The sequence below is a fragment of the Crocuta crocuta genome, unplaced genomic scaffold (assembly GCF_008692635.1).
Source record: "Crocuta crocuta isolate KB4526 unplaced genomic scaffold, BGI_CrCroc_1.0 scaffold79, whole genome shotgun sequence".
Classification (NCBI taxonomy): Eukaryota; Metazoa; Chordata; class Mammalia; order Carnivora; family Hyaenidae; genus Crocuta; species Crocuta crocuta.
The window spans coordinates 658,027-676,791 of record NW_027533329.1 but is presented as its reverse complement, the minus strand read 5'-3'; the positions used below and the strand labels follow the sequence as shown (position 1 = coordinate 676,791).

General features: G+C 37.4%; 1 protein-coding gene across 1 annotated transcript in view; it reads left to right on the top strand.

The window, feature by feature from the left end:
* The window catches only part of LOC144218292 (glutamate dehydrogenase 1, mitochondrial-like), a 46,326-nt gene extending 33,901 nt beyond the window's left edge, over positions 1–12,425 (top strand). The window contains exons 3-4 of the mRNA XM_077748139.1: positions 3,743–3,819; positions 11,076–12,425. Coding sequence (XP_077604265.1) covers positions 3,743–3,819; positions 11,076–11,951 — 953 coding nt within the window. The 3' untranslated portion in view covers positions 11,952–12,425. The remainder of the gene's footprint in view (positions 1–3,742; positions 3,820–11,075) is intronic.
* Positions 12,426–18,765: the final 6,340 nt, after the last annotated feature.

Genomic DNA, 18,765 nt, shown 5'->3' with positions numbered 1-18,765 from the left:
CTTTTTATGAGCATGTTGGTGCTAATGAATCCCGTAGTGACCAAGTTGAATCAAGTCTGCTACCTGCTTGTGCCACCACTGTAATAACTGTCAAAAATAAATGCATTTCTCCCTTTCACTTGGGAGTTGTATAACCAAGGAAAGAAGGGGGAGGTATTTGTTTTCTACTGTCTTAGCCATTAATTATAAGAGTAGCATTTTAACTGAAGATAAGCAAATCTGATCCTATTGTCTACGCAGAGAAAAGTGAAAAATGTTAAAATGGCCAGGATCAACGTTTCTATGAGTCTTGTCCTCATCCTCCAAATAGCTTGAAAGGCCATTTTGAATGGGAAGTTTGGATCTCCATCATGATGGTTTATAGGTTGCTATACAATGGAAGGTGCTCTTTATAAAAAGCTAAGAGTTTCAGTGTTGGCTCCAACACCAAGAGAGAAGGAGGAGCAGAAAAGGTTAGCAGGATAGGGGTGGGAAAACTGAAGCTCATGGAGGAGAGAGGCTAGTGAGAAATATACTATAATGTGGTCAGCAGATCTATTAGATCTATAGTATTAGCTTAATACTCAATATTAATTTATCCATTCTAATGCATTGTAAACTCTTTTTGTTCTTTCTTTTTTTTTTTAATGTTTTATTTCTAGGAGAGAGAGAGAGAGAGAGAGAGAGACAGCATGAGCAGGGGAGGGTCAGAGAGAGAGGGAATCACATACTGAAACAGGCTCCAGGCTCTGAGCTGGCAGTCAGCACAGAGCCTGACGCGGGGCCCGAGCCCACGAACCGCAAGATCATGACCTAAGCGAAAGTTGGACGCTTAACTGACTAAGCCACCGAGGCGCCCCTTTTTGTTCTTATTTCTAATGGAGCAGGCCAAACAAAATTTTGTATTAACAATTTGGGGGAAATCAAAGGGTTTATATTTCAGCGATTCTCAACATGTGTGCTTGGAACAGCAACATCAGCATCACCTGGAAACTTGTTAGAAATACGAATTACTAGGCTCTAGTCAGACCCCTTTTTTTCAGAAGCTCTATGGATAGAGTCAAGGAGTCTGTGTTTCAAAGGCACTTCAGGTGTTTCTCATGCAAGCTAAAGTGTGAGTCATTGTGTTATTAAACATGTGGAACACAGTGAAGGCAACAGTGATAGGCAATGAGGTGCTGTGGAGATTAAAAATTCTGCCGATTAGGAATTTAGTGTTAAATCGATTAGGATACACATAAGTGAAATAAGAATTTTCTGGTTTGTGAGAAAGATTAGGTACATCCTACTATGTAGTAGTTTTAAATCTTTGTTACTATTATGTAAATTTTAAGAGTGATACTAGCTTATACTTGGGTTGTACTTTTAAATCTGGAATTGTGGGTATCAATTCACTGTGTATACTACAGTGGTGGGAAACTTTCAGTAGCACTAGATTTTATCAATAAGCTGTTTCTCATGTCTATCAGTTTTTTTTTAATTGAAATATAATTAACATACTATGTTTATTAGTTTTAGATTTATAACATAATAATTCCATTCTACATATTACTGGATGCTTACCACAGCAAGTGTAGTCACTCAGTAAGATTCTATTGTGTATATCTGTCTATATATCTGTATTTATATTCCATTACAATAACACATTGTAAATAATGCAGCAGTAAACATAGGGGTGCATATCTTTTTAAATTAGTTTTTGTTCTTGTTTTCTTTGGGTAAATACCCAGTAATAGAATTACTGGATCATATTGTTTTTCTATTTTTAAGTTTTTGAGGAACTATTTTCCAAAGTGGCTGTACAAATTTGCATTTCCTGTCAACAGTATATGAGGGTTTCTTTTCCTCCACATACTCCCCAATTTTTGTGTTTTTGATAGTAGGTATTCTCACTGATGTGAGGTTTCACTGTGTTTTTGATTTGCATTTCCTAGACAATTATTAATGTTGAACACCTTTTCATGTATCTGTTAGCCAATTGTATGTCTTTTAAAAAAAAAGTCTATTCAGTTTCTCTGCCCATTTTTTTTTTAATTTTTTAAAAATTAAAAAGAGAGATAGAGACAGCATCAGCAGGGGAGGGTCAGAGAGAGAGGAAGACACAGAACCCGCAGCAGGCTCCAGGCTCTGAGCTAGCTGTCAGCACAAAGCCCGATGCGGGGTTTGAACCCACAAACCATGAGATCATAACCTGAGTTGAAGTCAGACGCTTAACTGACTGAGACACCCAGGTGCCCCACTCTGCCCATTTTTAATCAGATTGTTCATTTGGTGCTGAGTTATAGAGGTTCTTATGTATTTGAAATGTTAACTCCTTATTGGACATAACATTTATAAATATCTTCATTCACTAAGTTGCAATTTTGTTTTGGTAATGGTTTCCTTTCATGTGCAAAAGCTTTTTTATTTTGATGTAGTCCCAATAGTTGATCTTTGTTTTTGTTTTCCTTGCCTGAGGAGACTTATCTAGAAGAGTGTTGCTAAGGCCTATGTCAGTTTTCTTCTAGAAGTTTTATGGTTTCAGGTCTCAAATTTAAGTCTAAAGCATTCGGAGTTTTTTGTTTATGGTGTAAGAAAGTGACCCAGTTTGATTCTTTTTCATGTAGCTCTCAAGTTTTCCTGGCACCATTACTGAAATACTGTCTTATACTCATTATATATTTTTACCTTCTTTGTAATAGATTAATTGACCATATAACCATGGGTTCACTTCTGGCTCTCCATCCTATTCCATTGATCTGTGTGTCTGTTTTTGTGCAAGTATTGTACTGTTTTAATTACTACAGTTTTGTAGTATCCTTTGAAAGTGGTTATTGTTCTATCTTCAGCTTTGTTCTTCTTTCTCCAGACTGCTTTGGCTATTTAAGGTCTTCTGTGGTTCCATACAAATTATTCTAGTTCTGTGAAAAATGCTATTGTTATTGATAAGGATTGCATTGATACTGTAGATTGCTTAGAGTAGTATGGACATTTTAATAATATTCCAGTCCATGAGCATGGCATAGCTTTCCATTTGTTTTGTCTTCAACTTCTTTCATCAGTGTTTTATAGTTTTCAGAGTACAGGTCTTTTGCCTCCTTCATTAAATCTATTCCTAGTGTATTCATTTTGGAACAATTGTAAATGGAATTGTTTTCTTATTTCTCTTCTACTTCATTACTTGAGTATAGAAACACGAATATTTCTCTATATCAATTTTGTATCCTGCAGCTAATAGATCTTTGGAGTCTTTAGGATTCTTTCCTCTCTTATAAGTAGGCTCCATATCCAGCATGTAGCCAAACCTGGGGCTTCAATTTATGACCCTGTGATCAAGACCCGAGCTGAGATCAAGAGTTGAAGGATTATGCACCTGAGACACCCAGGTACCTCCAGGATTTTCTATATATAGTATGATGTTACCTGCAAATAGTAATAATTTTTACTTCCTACCACTTTGGATGCCTTTTATTTACTTTCTTGCCTGATTGCTGTGGCTAGGACTTCCAGTAGTATGTCAAATGAAAGTGTGATAATGGGCATATTTTTTTAAATGTTTTTATTTCTGAGAGAGAGAGAACACACAAGGGAGGGTCAGAGAGAGAGGGAGATACAGAATCTGAAACAGGCTCCAGACTCTGAGCTAGCTGTCAGCACAGAGCCTGACGCAGGGCTTGAACTCCCGAACCATGAGATCATGACCTGAGCTGAAGTCAGATTCTTAACTGACTGAGCCACCCATGCACCCTGATAATGGGCACTTTTGTCTTACTCCTGATCTTAGAGGGAAAGTTCTCAGTTTTCACCTTGGAATATGATGATCGCTGTTGGTTTTTCATATATGGCCTGTATTATGTTGAGGTATGTTCCCTGTAAACCCACTTTGAAAGTTTTTATCATGAATAAGTGTTGTTTTGTCAAATGCTTTTTCTGTATCAAATGAGATGAACATATGGTGTTAATCTTTGTTAACATGATCTATCCCATTGATGTGCAAATATTGAATCACCCTTATATCCCTGGAATAAATCTTATTTGACTGTATGGATGATATTTTTAAATGTATTATTGAATTTGACTTGCTAATATTTTGTTGAGGATTTTTGAATTTATGTTCATGAGAGCTATTAGTTTGTAGTTTTCTTTTTTTGTAATGTCTTTGTCTGATTTGGGTATCCTAGTATTACTGGCCTCATAGAATAAATTTGGAAGTTTTCCTTTTTCTATTTTTCAGAATAATTTGAGAGTAAGTATTAACTCTTCAAGTATTTGTTAGAATTCCAAAGTCTGTCTGGTCTTGGGCTTGGGGAATTTTATGACTGACTCAATTTTATTACTAGTAATTTGTTCAAATATTATACTTCTTATTCAGTTCTAGAAGATTAGGTTTCTCAGGATTGATCCATTTCTTCTAGGTTGTCCCATTTGCTGGCATATAATTTTTTATAATCTCTTATTTGTATTTTTGTGGTATCAGTGGTTATTTTTCCTCTTTTATTGCTGATTTTATTTGATTCTTCTTGTATAATCTAGTAAAGATTTATCAATTTTTATCTTGGTTTTATTGATCTTTTTTGTTTTGTTTTGTTTCTTATTTATTTCTGGTCTAATCTCTATTATTCCTTTCCTTCTTCTAGCTCTGGGCTTTGTTGTTTTTCTACATCCTTTAGAAGTTTAGTTGTTTGTGAATTTCTTTTTGAGGTAGACTTTTATTGCTATAAACTTTGCTTTTAGAAATCTTTTTGTTGTGTCCAAGGATTTGGACCAATTTGCATTTCACTGTGTCCATGTATATTTTGATTTCCTCTTTAATTTTAGTTGACCCATTCATTCAGTAGCATGTTGTTTGGTCTCCGTGTGTTTGCTTTTTACAGATTTTTTTATTGTAATTCTTTTCCTAAAATTCTAATTTCATTGTGATTGGAAAAGGTACTTGTTATGATTTCAATTTATCTTAAATTTATTGAGACTTTGGCTTCTATGTGATCTATCCAGGAGAATCTTGCATGTGCACTTAGATTATGTATTCTGCTGCATTTGAAAGGAATGCTCTATATGTCAGGTCTAATGTGTCATTCAAATCCATCATTTCCTCATTTTTTTTTTTTTTTCCATCTGGATGATCTGCCCATTGAAGTAAATGGGGTGTTAAGTCTGCAGCTATTATTGTATTACTATTAATTTTTTTCCATTATGTCTGTTAATACTTTATGTGTTTAAGTGCTTCTGTGTTAAGTGCATGGATATTTACAATTATGTGTTCTTATTGGATTGATCCCTTTATCACTATATAGTGCCCTTCTTTGTCTCTTGCTATAGTCATTCTTTTAAAGTCTATTGTGTATGATAGAGGTATTAAAAGTCCAACTTACATTTTTTTTCTTCCATTTGTGTGGTATGTTTTTCCACTCTTCCAGTTGGTGTGCATCTTTAGGGCTGAAGTAAGTCTCTTGTTGGCAGCATAAAGATGGTGTGGGTGTGGGTGTGTGTGTGTGCGCGCGCGCATGCGCTCACATGTGCCTGTGTTTTAACCCTTTCAGTCAGTCACCCTATGGCTTTTGATTGTAGCATTTACTCCACTTCCATTTAGAGTAATTATTGATAGCTAGGGGCCTACTATCATTTTGTTATTTGTTTTCGTAGTTCCCCTCTCTTCCTTTTTTATTTTTGTTTTCCTTGTTCTCTTCCCTTGATGGCCTTCTTTACTGTTATGCTTGGTTTCCTTTCTCTTTATTTTTTTGTACCTATTATAGGCTTTGATTTGTGGTTACTATTGGGTTCATTTATATATCACGTGTATAGCAGTCTATACTAAGTTGATGGTTACTTAAGTTCAAACATTTAAAAAACTCAAAATTTTATTTTCTCCATCTATTCATCTCTTCTGTGTATAATATCATATTCTACATCTGTTTATTTTGTGTATGCCTTGACTGATTTTGGTAGATATAATTGGATTTTCTACTTTTGTGTGTTTATCTCCATACTGGCTTTATAAGTGATTAAACTACTACCTTTACTATGTTTGCTTTTTACCTATGAAATTTCTTGTTTGCATAGTTCTAGGTATGGCCTTTTCTTTTACACATATAATTCCTTTTAACATTGCTTGTAAGGCTGGTTTAAGTGATAATAAATTCCTTTAACTTTTGTTTCTCTGGGGAACTCTATTTTCCTATTCTGAATAACCTTTCTAATAGAGTATTCTTTCTTGTATGTTTTTTGTTTTTTGTTTTTCCGTTCAGCACTCCCTCCTGGCCTGCAAAGTTTCTACTGAAAAATCCACTGACTGCCTTTTGGGATTTCTCTTATGTGTAACTGTTCTTTTCTCTTATGCTTTGAATATTCTCTTTGTCATGACTTTTTCCCATTGGAATTATTACATGTCTTAGTGTGGACCTCCTTGGGTTCATCTTGTTAGGGGTTTTCTGTGCTTCCTGTCCTGGATATGTTATCTTCTTCTGGTTAGGAAAGTTGTCAGCTATTTAAGCTTTCTGCTGCCTCCCCCCCCCACCCCCACCCCCGCTCGCTCTCTCTCCTCCTCTGGGATCCCTATAACAAAAGTGTCATTATGCTTGATGATGTCCCTGAATTCCCTAAATCCATTCTCATTTTTTTTATCAGATTTTTGTTCAGCTTGGTTATTTTCCATTACCTTGCCTTCTAGATTGCTGACCATTCTTTTGAGTCCTCTAAGCTACTGTTGATTCCCTCTTTCCCTCTAGTATATTTTTATTTCAGTTACTGAATTACTGAATACTTTCTCTTTAACTGGTTCTTTTATATATATCATTTTTTTTGGAAGTCCTCACTGAGTTTATTTACCCTTTTCTCAAGTCCAGTGTGTATCCTTAGTACTATTCTTTTTTAAAAAAATGCTTTATTTCTGAGAGAAAGAGAGGCAGCATGAGCAGGGGAGGGTCAGAGAGAGGGAGACACAGAATCAGAAGCAGGCTCCAGGCTGTGAGCTAGCTATCAGCACAGAGCCCAATGCGGGGCTCGAACACGATATATGAGATCAGGACCTGAGCTGAAGCTGGATGCTCAGCTGACTGAGCCACCCAGGCACCCCTAGGACCATTACTTTTAAATTCTTGATCAAGTATATTGTTTATCTGTTTCATTTAGTCCAGATGTTTGTCTAGTTTTTTCACTTCAGACCTATTCCTCTGGCTCCTCATTTTGTCTGTTTCTATGTATTTAGGTACAGCGGCCATGTCTCCTGGTCTTGAAAGTAGTGGTCTTGTATGGAAATGGTCCTTTGGTGCCCTTTAGCACAGTGTCACTTGGTCACCAGAACCAGATACTCCAGCGATATCTCCTATGTGTGTCGCATGTTACTTACTGTTCTGGCTAAGTTGTAATTGACTTCAGCCTAGCTGGCTTTGATAACTCCTTTGCCTGCTGTGGGCACAGTGAGCTGAGTTTGATCCCTCAGCTGTTGAGAGACCTGTTTGAGGACACCTTTTGGCTTGTTGATGGACGGGGTAAGAAGTCAGCCTAGCTGCCTGCAGTTAACCTCTCTGCCATAGTTGTGGGTGCCAGAGGGCACAGCTTCCTGTGTGGCCAACCAAGAGGCTAGGCTACTAGAACTGCAGGTACCCTGATGTGAGGGGTTATCCCCTGACCCCCAGAACAGGAGTCACTTTGGAATGGCACTGGTCCCTGCCAGGGCTGCCTGCACATTGTGGCAGGGCAGGAGCTGCTTCGGAGAGCTGCCTGACCAGGCAGGCAGTTTAGGCAGGTCAGGTCAGCTTCATAGGGGAATGTTGGGTGGGGTATGTGGTGCTGTCAACACAGGATGACAGATGAAGAGTGGTAGTTCTGGCACTCACCAGTGTCCAGCTATCTATGCTAGGGGAGAGAAAGAAATGCACACTTCCCCCCCCAGCATTTCTGTTCCAGGAGACATTTGCCTCTAACACACATTCTAAGGTTAGCCAATAAGCCACCTCCACGCATACACCAGAGAAGTGTATTCCTGTGTTGTGTGTAAGGGTGAGTTACTTATTATGTTGTGTCTGGAGCTGAATTACTTATCGTTCTGGCTCTTTAAGAGCAGGGACTCCATTTCTTATTGCCCTCTAGCTCTCCTGGAGTTAAACATTATTGGCTTTGAAAGCTAGATATTATGGGGCCTCATCTTTCCAGGACAGGTCCTCAGTCCCAGGGGTGCCCAATGTGACATCTGATTCTCTTACTTCCATGCTTATGATGTCCCTCCTGTTTGTGGCTAGTCTCACTGGGAGTTTGGTTTGCAACCATTTCTCTGCCCCTCCTACCCTTTTCAATGTGGCCTACTTTCTAAGATTAATTGTGGAAGGTCTGTGTTACTACTCTTTAGGTCACAAAGTTAGCTGCATAGATGTAGCTGTTATTTTGATGCATCTGTGGGACAATGTGAGCTTAGAAATCCTCCTACTCCATTTTCCCAACTTGCCCTCCCCATTTCTATCCATTCTTGTCTACAATAACAATGTAGAAACCTCTTTTGAAAAGTATTTTAAGTTTTCTTCAATGTTTTAAGATCCACATCTTCCTGCCTTGCGCAAAGAATAGGCACCCAGTTTTATCTGTGCTTTAAAATTACCTTAAGAGTTTAATGATATGTGTATTTTAGAAAGACAACTTTTTTTTTTTTTTAATTTTATTGATTTGAGAGAGGCAGAGACCGTGTGAGCAGGATAGGGCAGAGGAAGGGAATCCCAAGAAGGCTCCACGCAGCCGTGCAGAGCCTGACCTGGGGCTTGAACTCACAAACTGTGAGATCATGACCTGAGCCAAAGCCAATAGCTGATCACTAACCTGACTGAGCAAACCAGGTGCCTCAAGACAGTCTTTTAAAATGTAGTGTGTTTTTCAATATTCCATCTCTTTGTATAGGAGTCTAGAACTAAATCATTTCTATTAAAATATACTCTTCTCTGATGCTATTAGAATGAAAAATGATCAGTTAATCTAGAAAAGAATAAAATAGGGGGAAAGGGATTCATGATCAAACTTGTTAATGTTAAAATATAAAAGTGCCATTACATTTATAAAGTGTTTCTTAAAGGTGAAAGTTTGTTTTGTTTTAATAGGGGTCTGTCATCCTTGTCATCAAAAAATTGTCATCTTTAGCATGTAAGCTACACCCCACTATGCAGTCTTCTTTGATTTCTTTACAGTGGATCCAGGAACTTAAAACATGATATAAAAACAACTTGCACACAGAAGTACATTTTTAATGGGACGCTTTACAAATTTGTGTGTCCTCTTTGAAGCACATGGAATTATATTTAAACTTTTTATTTTTTTCAAATTTTTACTCACCCCCACATCATCCACACCTAATTAGAAAGCAATTTTTACATGAGCTCTTTTTTTTATTAAACCTTTCCAAAATATTCATTTCAGTTACCATAGAAATAACACATTTTTCTTTTCAGCTTAAGTAGTATTTGATTACATGATGTAATTAGAATAACAAGTTCATGTAATATAAGTTTGGGGAACACACACAACAATCTCTTGATCACAGTTATGTCAACTAGAGGCAGCAGAATTTGTGGATAGGCCTGCGGACCACTTCCATGTGTCTTTTCAAAGCCTGCAGGCACATCAGTATGTCTCAGAGCATGCATGGAGAGGGCTAGTTACTCTAGTGAGTCAGGAAAAAGAGACTGATTTTTTGATGTTTCCATTTGAAATTTTGATATTTATATTTGTAAAGCCTTTTTAAGTAAGGATCATACTTTTTATATTTTGATACTTTAGAGGACTCTAGTTTGAAGGAAATGCATTTTACTTAATTCTGAATTGTAAATTCCTTTGATATCATACTGAGTTTTCGCCTCTCCTATGGAGAAATGTTTGGGGGATGGATTGACTGAGAGATTTGTGCTCTGCGTGAGGTGTTCTACTGTTCAAAATGTGCTACAATGACCTGTCACACAATCTTCTGACCAGGCAGGAAGTCTTGAGGGTAAGATTGATATTTTATTTGTGCTTATTTCATAAGTGCCTTTTCCAAAGAAAATCAATGGAGGCACTGAATAATTGTTGAATAAGCAAAAATAATTAGAAATCCTGATATACATTTTTTATTATTACCTTTCCTTCTGATATATTTGTCTCCTGATTTCTTTTTTTCTACATAGCTTATCATTAACATTCCTTTCTTTAAATTTCAATCACAAGATAGTCATTCTACCTTCTGCTCTGAAGAGAAAATAGAGACCATAGTTTAACTTGTGAAATAAGAATAGAAAAAGGATGTTTTCTGTGAACATAAATGACAAAACATCCTATATATGTTTTGTCTTTCTTTGTGGTCCAAAATCTAGGAAGCAATTATTATTTAGAAACCTGCTTGTTGAGAGGGAAACATGCTGGTTGAAAGGGGAAAAGACATTCTATAAAGTAATTCTGAATATGTATAAATTTCGAGGTGATTTGAAGTAAAGCAAATGCATGTTTGTGTTTTTATTTTACTTTAAGGATTCAAAAGCAATCTATAAAAGATATCAAACATTAATTTATAAGAAACACCAAACTACCTGGCTTCTAAGTCCTAGAAACATCTTTATCTTTTTATTCTGCAAAGTGATGAGATTCATAGAAAGATATCTGCCAAATCTCGTATTCAAATATTCACCTTGAAACATTATTGAAATTCTTGCAAATATAGTCATGAACTAAACCACTATCGTGTTTTAGATTTCACCCACTGCTCTGGCCCCTTCATATGTTTTATTAAACTTTCACGTGGATTATAGATATGTGGTATTTATTTCCATATTATGAAATCTCTCCATAATCTCTTGAAAATCTGCTTTCTCTTCTTAATCTTAAAATTCAGATATACCCAATTTGAGTAACATGTTACTTAATTAAAAATTTTGAATTTTTATTTATATTTGAGAGAGAGAGAGAGAGTGTGCATGAGCAGGGGAAGGGCAGAGAGAAAGAGATGGAGACAGAATCTGAAGCAGGCTCCAGGCTATGAGCTGTCAGCACAGAGTCCAACGTGGGGCTTGAACTCACAAGCTGTGAGATCATGACCTGAGCCAAAGTCAGAGCTCAACCGACTAAGCCACCCAGGCACCCTAACATGTAACATACTTTATAAGAAATAGGAGTTATCCGCTACTGGCCGGGGAGTTTTCCATGGAATTGAAAACTTCATCAATGAAGCATCTTACATGAGTATTTTAGGAATGACACCAGGGTTTGGAGACAAAACTTTTGTTGTTCAGGGATTTGGGAATGTGGGCCTGCACTCTATGAGATATTTACATCGTTTGGGTGCTAAATGTGTTGGTGTTGGTGAATCTGATGGGAGTATATGGAATCCAGATGGTATTGACCCAAAAGAACTGGAGGACTTCAAATTGCAACATGGATCAATTCTGGGCTTCCCCAAGGCAAAGCCCTATGAGGGGAGCATCTTGGAGGCTGACTGTGACATACTGATCCCTGCTGCCAGCGAGAAGCAGCTGACCAAGTCCAATGCACCCAGAGTCAAAGCCAAGATCATTGCTGAGGGTGCCAATGGGCCGACAACTCCAGAGGCCGATAAGATCTTCCTGGAGAGGAACATTATGGTGATTCCAGATCTCTACTTGAACGCTGGAGGAGTGCCGGTATCCTACTTTGAGTGGCTGAAGAATCTAAATCATGTCAGCTATGGCCGTTTGACCTTCAAATATGAAAGGGATTCTAACTACCACTTGCTCATGTCTGTTCAAGAGAGTTTGGAAAGAAAATTTGGGAAGCACGGTGGAACTATTCCCATTGTGCCCACGGCGGAGTTCCAAGACAGGATATCGGGGGCATCCGAGAAAGACATCGTGCGCTCTGGCTTAGCTTACACTATGGAGCGTTCCGCCAGGCAAATCATGCGCACGGCCATGAAGTATAACCTGGGTTTAGACCTGAGAACGGCTGCCTATGTCAACGCCATTGAGAAAGTCTTCAAGGTGTACAATGAAGCCGGTGTGACCTTCACCTAGATGAGTGTGGCTGACCTCTTCACTGCCCTCTTCCCTCTTCATCTGCAGACCCTTCACAAGTTTACATGTAACCACAGGAATATCTCTCTCTCTGTCTCTCTCTCTCTCTCTCTCTCTCTACTTAATAGATAATGGACATCATTCTCAACAAGTCAGTCCAAATCAGCCCCTTTGAGGAAAAAGAAATTAAGGTTAGGGGATCATGTACAAGCTGAAGAATATGAATATGAATACGAACGTAGAAATTACCTAAGCCAGAGAGCCATTTGGGTATTTTGCCTTTAAATGAAAAGTCCTTTGCATCCAGTTGCACCACCTTGCTCCACGGCCACTTCCCAGTACAGCTGTGTCGTCCAAGAGCAGTCAGTCACTTCCCACTTCAGCTCTGGACAAGTCTGAGACGTGCTGTAACTTGGACACGTCTAAGCAGCAGCTGTGTGGCATTTTCAGAAGGTGGTATGGTCCTCAAGTGAGTTACTGGTATTTTTATATCAGCAAAATAACTCAATTTTACAGATTGCAACAAAAATGAAAGCTATTTCTCCTTATGCATTTTATTCTCTTAGAATAAAATAAGTAGTGCTGCTGTAATAAAATTGCCTTTAATCACTTAACAAGCCTAACCTTGACTCAAGCAGTGAATGCCTATAAACATAATAAATGAAAAAGCTAAGTATTTTTATAATATAAAACAGTATCATTTATAGCTTATCAATCATGTATTGTCCAGCAAAAATAAAAAGCCCGATGGAGAATTAAGTTATCTTCATAACTGCAAACGATGGAGGCTATTTTTGTTAAGACTGTCAGAATTCACTAACCACAGTATGACATAGAGTCCAAAGAGTGCAGTAACCTCCTTACCATGTTAATTAATCGTTCTCTGTTGAAGATCTACTGTGTTGTCTAATTGAACAATAATTCAAGTAGAGCGTCCCAGAAAAAAACCACTTGGGCTCCCACTTTGGAGTCTAGCTGGCGGCTCTGAGCTGTGCCAATGGCCCTGACTCGCCCTGACTTCGTGTCCTCTCGTAGAGGCCTGTATTCTGCACACAGCTTCATTACCAGTGGGCTGAAAACGACCTTGGGTTGAGTGTTTTGTTTGGGAGTTATTTCACCAGGGCCTTTTGAACAGTAGTGTCCCAATGAAGTTCTAGACATTATTTATGTAAGAATGAGCTTTTTTTTAAAAAAAAAAATATCCTTTCAGAAATTTCTAACTACTTTGTAACTGCATGACTTAACCTGGTGATAAAAGCAGTTATTAAAAGTCTACCTTTTCCAAAAAAAAAAAAAAAAAAGGAGTTATTGAAATGTTTGAAAATTATTTTGAGAATAATTGAGAATTATTATGCAAATAAATGACCATACCAACTGAAATGTGGGTGTATATGTAATCTAGTGTTTTAGAACTAGAAGAGTCCTGTCTAAAGTTCTTTTTAACATACATATGCTCTGGAAGGAAGAGGTCCAAGTTCGGTAAAATAAAGATTCTAACTTTCTAATGGAAAGATGCAACATCTTACATTCGTCTAATTCATTTTCTTCATAGCTCAGGAGTCCGAGCTGGTAACCTAAATTGCAGAGACCTGCAAGATGAAAATATGGGCATCTGGTTCAATACAGGGGAAAAAATGTGCAGTTAATACTAAAACATAAAACTTTTCCCCTGTAACTCATAGGGGAACCTGGGTGGCTCAGCTGGTTAAACATCTGACTTCGGCTCAACTCATGATCTCACGGTTTGTGGTTCGAGGCCCCACGGCAGGCTCTGGGCTCTTCCTTAGGGTACTTTTTATATAATCATCCTTTGTTTTTCATTTAGACAGATCATAATAAAGTAACTACTTATATAATATCCTATGTATATCACTGGGTTGTAATCCTCACAAAGGTAGTACAGTGGCCTCTTCTCAGGGTCTGGTCTAATGCCTGTTGAATATTTTTATTATGCCTGTGCATAATGAATGAATTGAATGAATGAATTGAATGAATGAATTGAATGAATGAATTGAATGAATGAATTGAATGAATGAATTGAATGAATGAATTGAATGAATGAATTGAATGAATTGAATGAATGGAGGCCCCTATATACTTGATAAAGAGTGTTACTATTCATGATGAGTCTGCCAGTTAAGGAAGCAAATAACTATCTCTCCTACTTTTGTAGAGATCCACTTCCACTGTTGAGGCCATAATTTGGCAATGTGGAATGAAGACTTTAAAAACATTGCATTCTGAGACTGCATGTTTTCAACTTTATGATGTAGGAATTAGAGCTACAGAGATTCCTACATGCACCTGCCAACTTTTTTTTTTTTTTTTTTTTTTTTTTTTTTTTTGCCTAACAGAAATATTGATTAGTAGGTCTCCCATTTCCAAAACACAAAGACCAAATGACTGGCATTAGGTTAGTGAAGGCACTAAGAAGAGAGTAATGCCATGACCATGATATTTGTTACTATTGTAGGTCAAGGTGTATCACTAGTGCATTCTGTAATCATTGCTCTGGAGAAGAAAGACATAGTGAGAATTTGCAGTTGACCTTATAACCAAAAGCCTAATGTCCTAAACTTCATGGAAAATGTATGAAAATCAAGCAACCGGGAGAAATGTCAGACCTGTAAATTGAAATTGGGGGTTTATGAAAAGTGACTAGAATTTATTGAATAAGAAGTTAGGGGTAGAGAATTCCCCTTTGCTTATAAAAGTAAACAGAAGTGAGAAAAACTGATCCTTTTGGAACTTACTTTAGAATATTACTGGTGTTTTGCATAACCTCTAGGTTGTCGCAAATGCTTGTGATAAATGTGTTTCAGATCCTATAATTTTAAAAGAAATTGTTTTAAATATTTTATAATTGTTTATTGGCACTGGTCTCACATGTACTGCCACATTTTCCACAGAAGAAATAAACATTTTTGAAAGAAGTGGAAGATTTTAAAATGTCTTAAATTTAGAACATCTAAGAATAAAAAGGTTAAACCTTCTCTTGGCTGCTACTCAGGATGAAATACTAGAAAAAAGGCCTTGATTTTTTGATCCTACCATTTTATGATTAAATGAAAAGGATAGCTATATAAAAGATTTTTTAATATATTCTTCTTTTTGATATATTTCTATTTCTGCCTCTGCTCTGCCCTTAAGTATTTTAGAATAGCTTCAATAGGGTATGCATTCCTTCTAGGTGTTTCCTTGAATTCAGCAGTGCTCTGGAACTGTACTAAAGGAATCTTTGCCTCGCAAGCCTGCATCTTTTTAACAAATAATGAGAACAATAAGTAGGATTACTTCCTGAGGCCAATTAAGAAGAAATTAGGTAGCTTATAGCTCTTTCTAGCTGACAGCACAAAGTAAAAATTTATCTTAAGCAATTAGAACATCCTGATTCCTAGCATTTTTTGTTGTCATTTTATTTCCTCTATTGTCTACTGTATATAAATTATACTTGTGTTAACAGGTGGAGGACACACAGTAAAGAATACTCCAGACTGAGAAGGCCCTTTGAGACTGAAAAACAAAGCAACCCACTGCATACCACTTACAGTTTTATTTAGGGAAACTTACTGATGGTGGCAATTGGGTAGACAGCCGAACCAGGCATGACATACCTATTCTCAGCTCCTGTCCAGGGCTTAGCCCACAGCTTTTCTAGAGTGAGGGGGCATTGTGCTAATGAAAGTGTAGTTCTCTAAAGTGGTGCCATCTTTGTACCAGTCATCTCTACTAGTGCCACTCTGAAGTGGCACCCTCTGTGTACCATTTTAGGGAAAATCAGAACAAGCCTTCCTCATTCCAGTAAGAGCATATCTTAACCTCCAAGGGGCCTGGAACACATAGCGGAAGCAGGTCATTGTGGTACGAACAAGATGGAGGGCCAAAGATGGAGTCAGTTGTTGGCACTCTTACACACTTGTTTCTTACTTACCAAGATTTGATTCCCCACCCCCCACCTATTTAGAAGGATCATCTACAACTATGCTAATTTTATCCTTTAATTCTGGATATGCTTTGTAATTTTTTAATATTGCATTTGAACCAGGTTTTAATTTTTTTCAACATTGCTGTATTTCTATCTAGTTTTTTTTTAATGTTTTATTTATTTTTGAGAGACAGAGTACAAATGCGGGAAGGGGTAGAGAGAGAGGGAGACACAGAATCCAAAGCAGGCTCCAGACTCTGAGCTGTCAGCACAGAGCCAGTTGCATGGCTTGAACTCATGAACCTCGAGATCATGACCTGAGCCAAAGTCGGATGCTTAACCGACTGAGCCACCCAGGTGTCCCAATATTGCTATATGTCTAACTTAATTTTGTTATTTTTATCGGCTTTTCAGTCTTGTGTAATGACATCAAAGACCGGTCCAAAGTTGGTCTTTAGATTTATATTATCTGTCAGGCTTTGTTCCAACAGCTAGCTCAGAGCCTGGAGACTGCTTCAGATTCTGTCTCTCCCTTTCTCTGAGCCTCCCCTGTTCATGCTGTCTCTATCTCTCTCTCTCTCTCAAAAATAAACATGCGGCACTTGGGTGGCTCAGTCGATTCAGCGGCCAACTTTAGCTCAGGTCATGATCTCACGGTTTGTGGGTTCCAGGCCTTGTCAGGCACTGTGCTGATAGCTAGCTCAGAGCCTGGAGCCTGTTTCAGATTCTCTGTCTCCCACTCTCTCTCTGACCCTCCCCTGTTCCTGGTGTCTCTCTCTCTCAGAAATAAAAAACATTTAAAAAAATTTTAATAAAACACATTAAAAAAAGATTTATATTATCTGACTCGACTTTTGAACTTGAATTTTTGCTGCCAAAGCCATGACTTGTCCATCAATGAGAGGAAAAAAATGCATGTTGTATCTAGTCTTCATAAAAGCTAACTAAAACACTCTGAAAATGTTGCTATGCATTGCATGTCTTAATTTTCACATCCTAAGAAGGACTTGTATGGGTGACTGTATATCCTTTTTTTTTGCTTGAGGCAGTCCAGATTTACAATCATTGCCCATCATAATCATTATTCTGCCCCCATTTACCCTTCACATTTCCCAATGTGAATGATAATTTGGTCACTCTATCTGAATGTCCTACCTTCCCTTCTCCCACATTTCGGATTTATCTTCTGTGGGATTACTGACAAGTAGTTAACTTTTGCTTAACAAATACTGGAGATAAACCATTACTTACATAGGGTAGCTTGCCTGCCTCATAGCTCTATTTGCAGTCCTTTTCAACTCTCTCTCCTTGTCTTCCCCTTTCCCCCCACTTTCCCCAAACCCCTACTTCTGGATGTGTATAGGATAGCATATGGCCCTGCTTGCCATAAGCAGCCATCCTAATACCAAGGGGAGCCAGACTTTGAAGCTCATACTGAGGATGGCAGACAGAAACAGAAAAAGATCTTGTCCTTGAGGATATCTCTGATCTGCTCATCTTTTATTTTAAAATATATTTCAGCTTATCTTTACAAATGTATACTTTAAAAAATATATACTCCCTTAATATAGTACTTTGTGTGTGTGTGATAATTTTTATGATCTGTTGGCAACTTTTTACATATCCTTTCTTTTGTCATTTTTGTCGTCATTAATAAGACTCACAGCCACCTACTGAGGTAAACATTAACATTATCCTCATGTTACAGATGGGAAATGGAGGCCTAAATCAGTGAGAGGAACTTTTCATACTCCCTTGGGTTGAGAGCAAAATCTAAGCCCTCTCATTTAGCAGGTATATCTCAGTGGGAGACCATTTGACTGCAGTTATTTTTTTAAATTGAGCTTGCATTAAGCCAACTTCTCTTAGGTTGAATTTTCAAACAAGATAACTACTTGGAAGAATGATAATTTCTGATTTGATGTTGTCTACAGAAGGATCTTGGAAATTGTTACTCTCCCCAAATAGGTGGAAAAATCAATTCTTCTTAGATCAATAAGAGAAGTAAGTCATAGAGTAAACCACTGCCCATAGGGCTGTACAGGGAACCTGACTCACCTGAGCAGAGACTCATGATTGTAAATGGCCCAGGAAATCAACCAGTGCTGGGGAAAGAAAACCTGAACTGGTGTTGATGAATTAATTGCTAGAGGCTCAAACAGTGAGGATTAAAATCTCCATGGGGACCCAGTCATAAAGGGTCTACAGTATTGTGAGATTTACCTCCAAGAGCTCAACCAGATTCCCATTATATAAGAGGAAAATACCTTTAGGCTTCTAGAACTCTCCAGAGAAATTTAACTGTTTTCATTTTATTTCAAAAAATTTATCAGTTTATGGGATGTAGTAAAAGCAATGCTCAGAAATTTGTAACCTCTAATGCTTATATTAGGAAAGGAGAAAAAACGTAAATTATCTAAGTTTTCACTTCGGGAAATTAGTAAAGGAAAAGCAAGCTAAAGCCAGGGTAAACAGATGAAGTTAGTACAGAAATCAATGAAATTAAAGATCAGAAATACAGCAAATGAAGCAAGAAGCTTGTTTTAGATCAATAAAATCAATGAGCCTCTAGCCAGGCTAAGGAAAAATTTTAAAAAGATAAGACATAAATTAATGTCAGAAATAGAGGAATCAATCACTACAGATCCTGTGGAAATCAAAAGGATAATAAAGAAATATTATGAACAACTCTATGACCACAAATTTGATAACCTAGATGAAATAGACTAATACCTTGAAAGACACAATTTGCTAAAACTCAAAAATAGATGATCTTATTAGTCCAATGTCAAATAAATGTAATAAGTAATTAATAAACTTCCAAGCCAGAAAAAATCAAGCCCAAATGGGTTCACTGGTGAATTCAATGAAACATAAAGAAATTATATC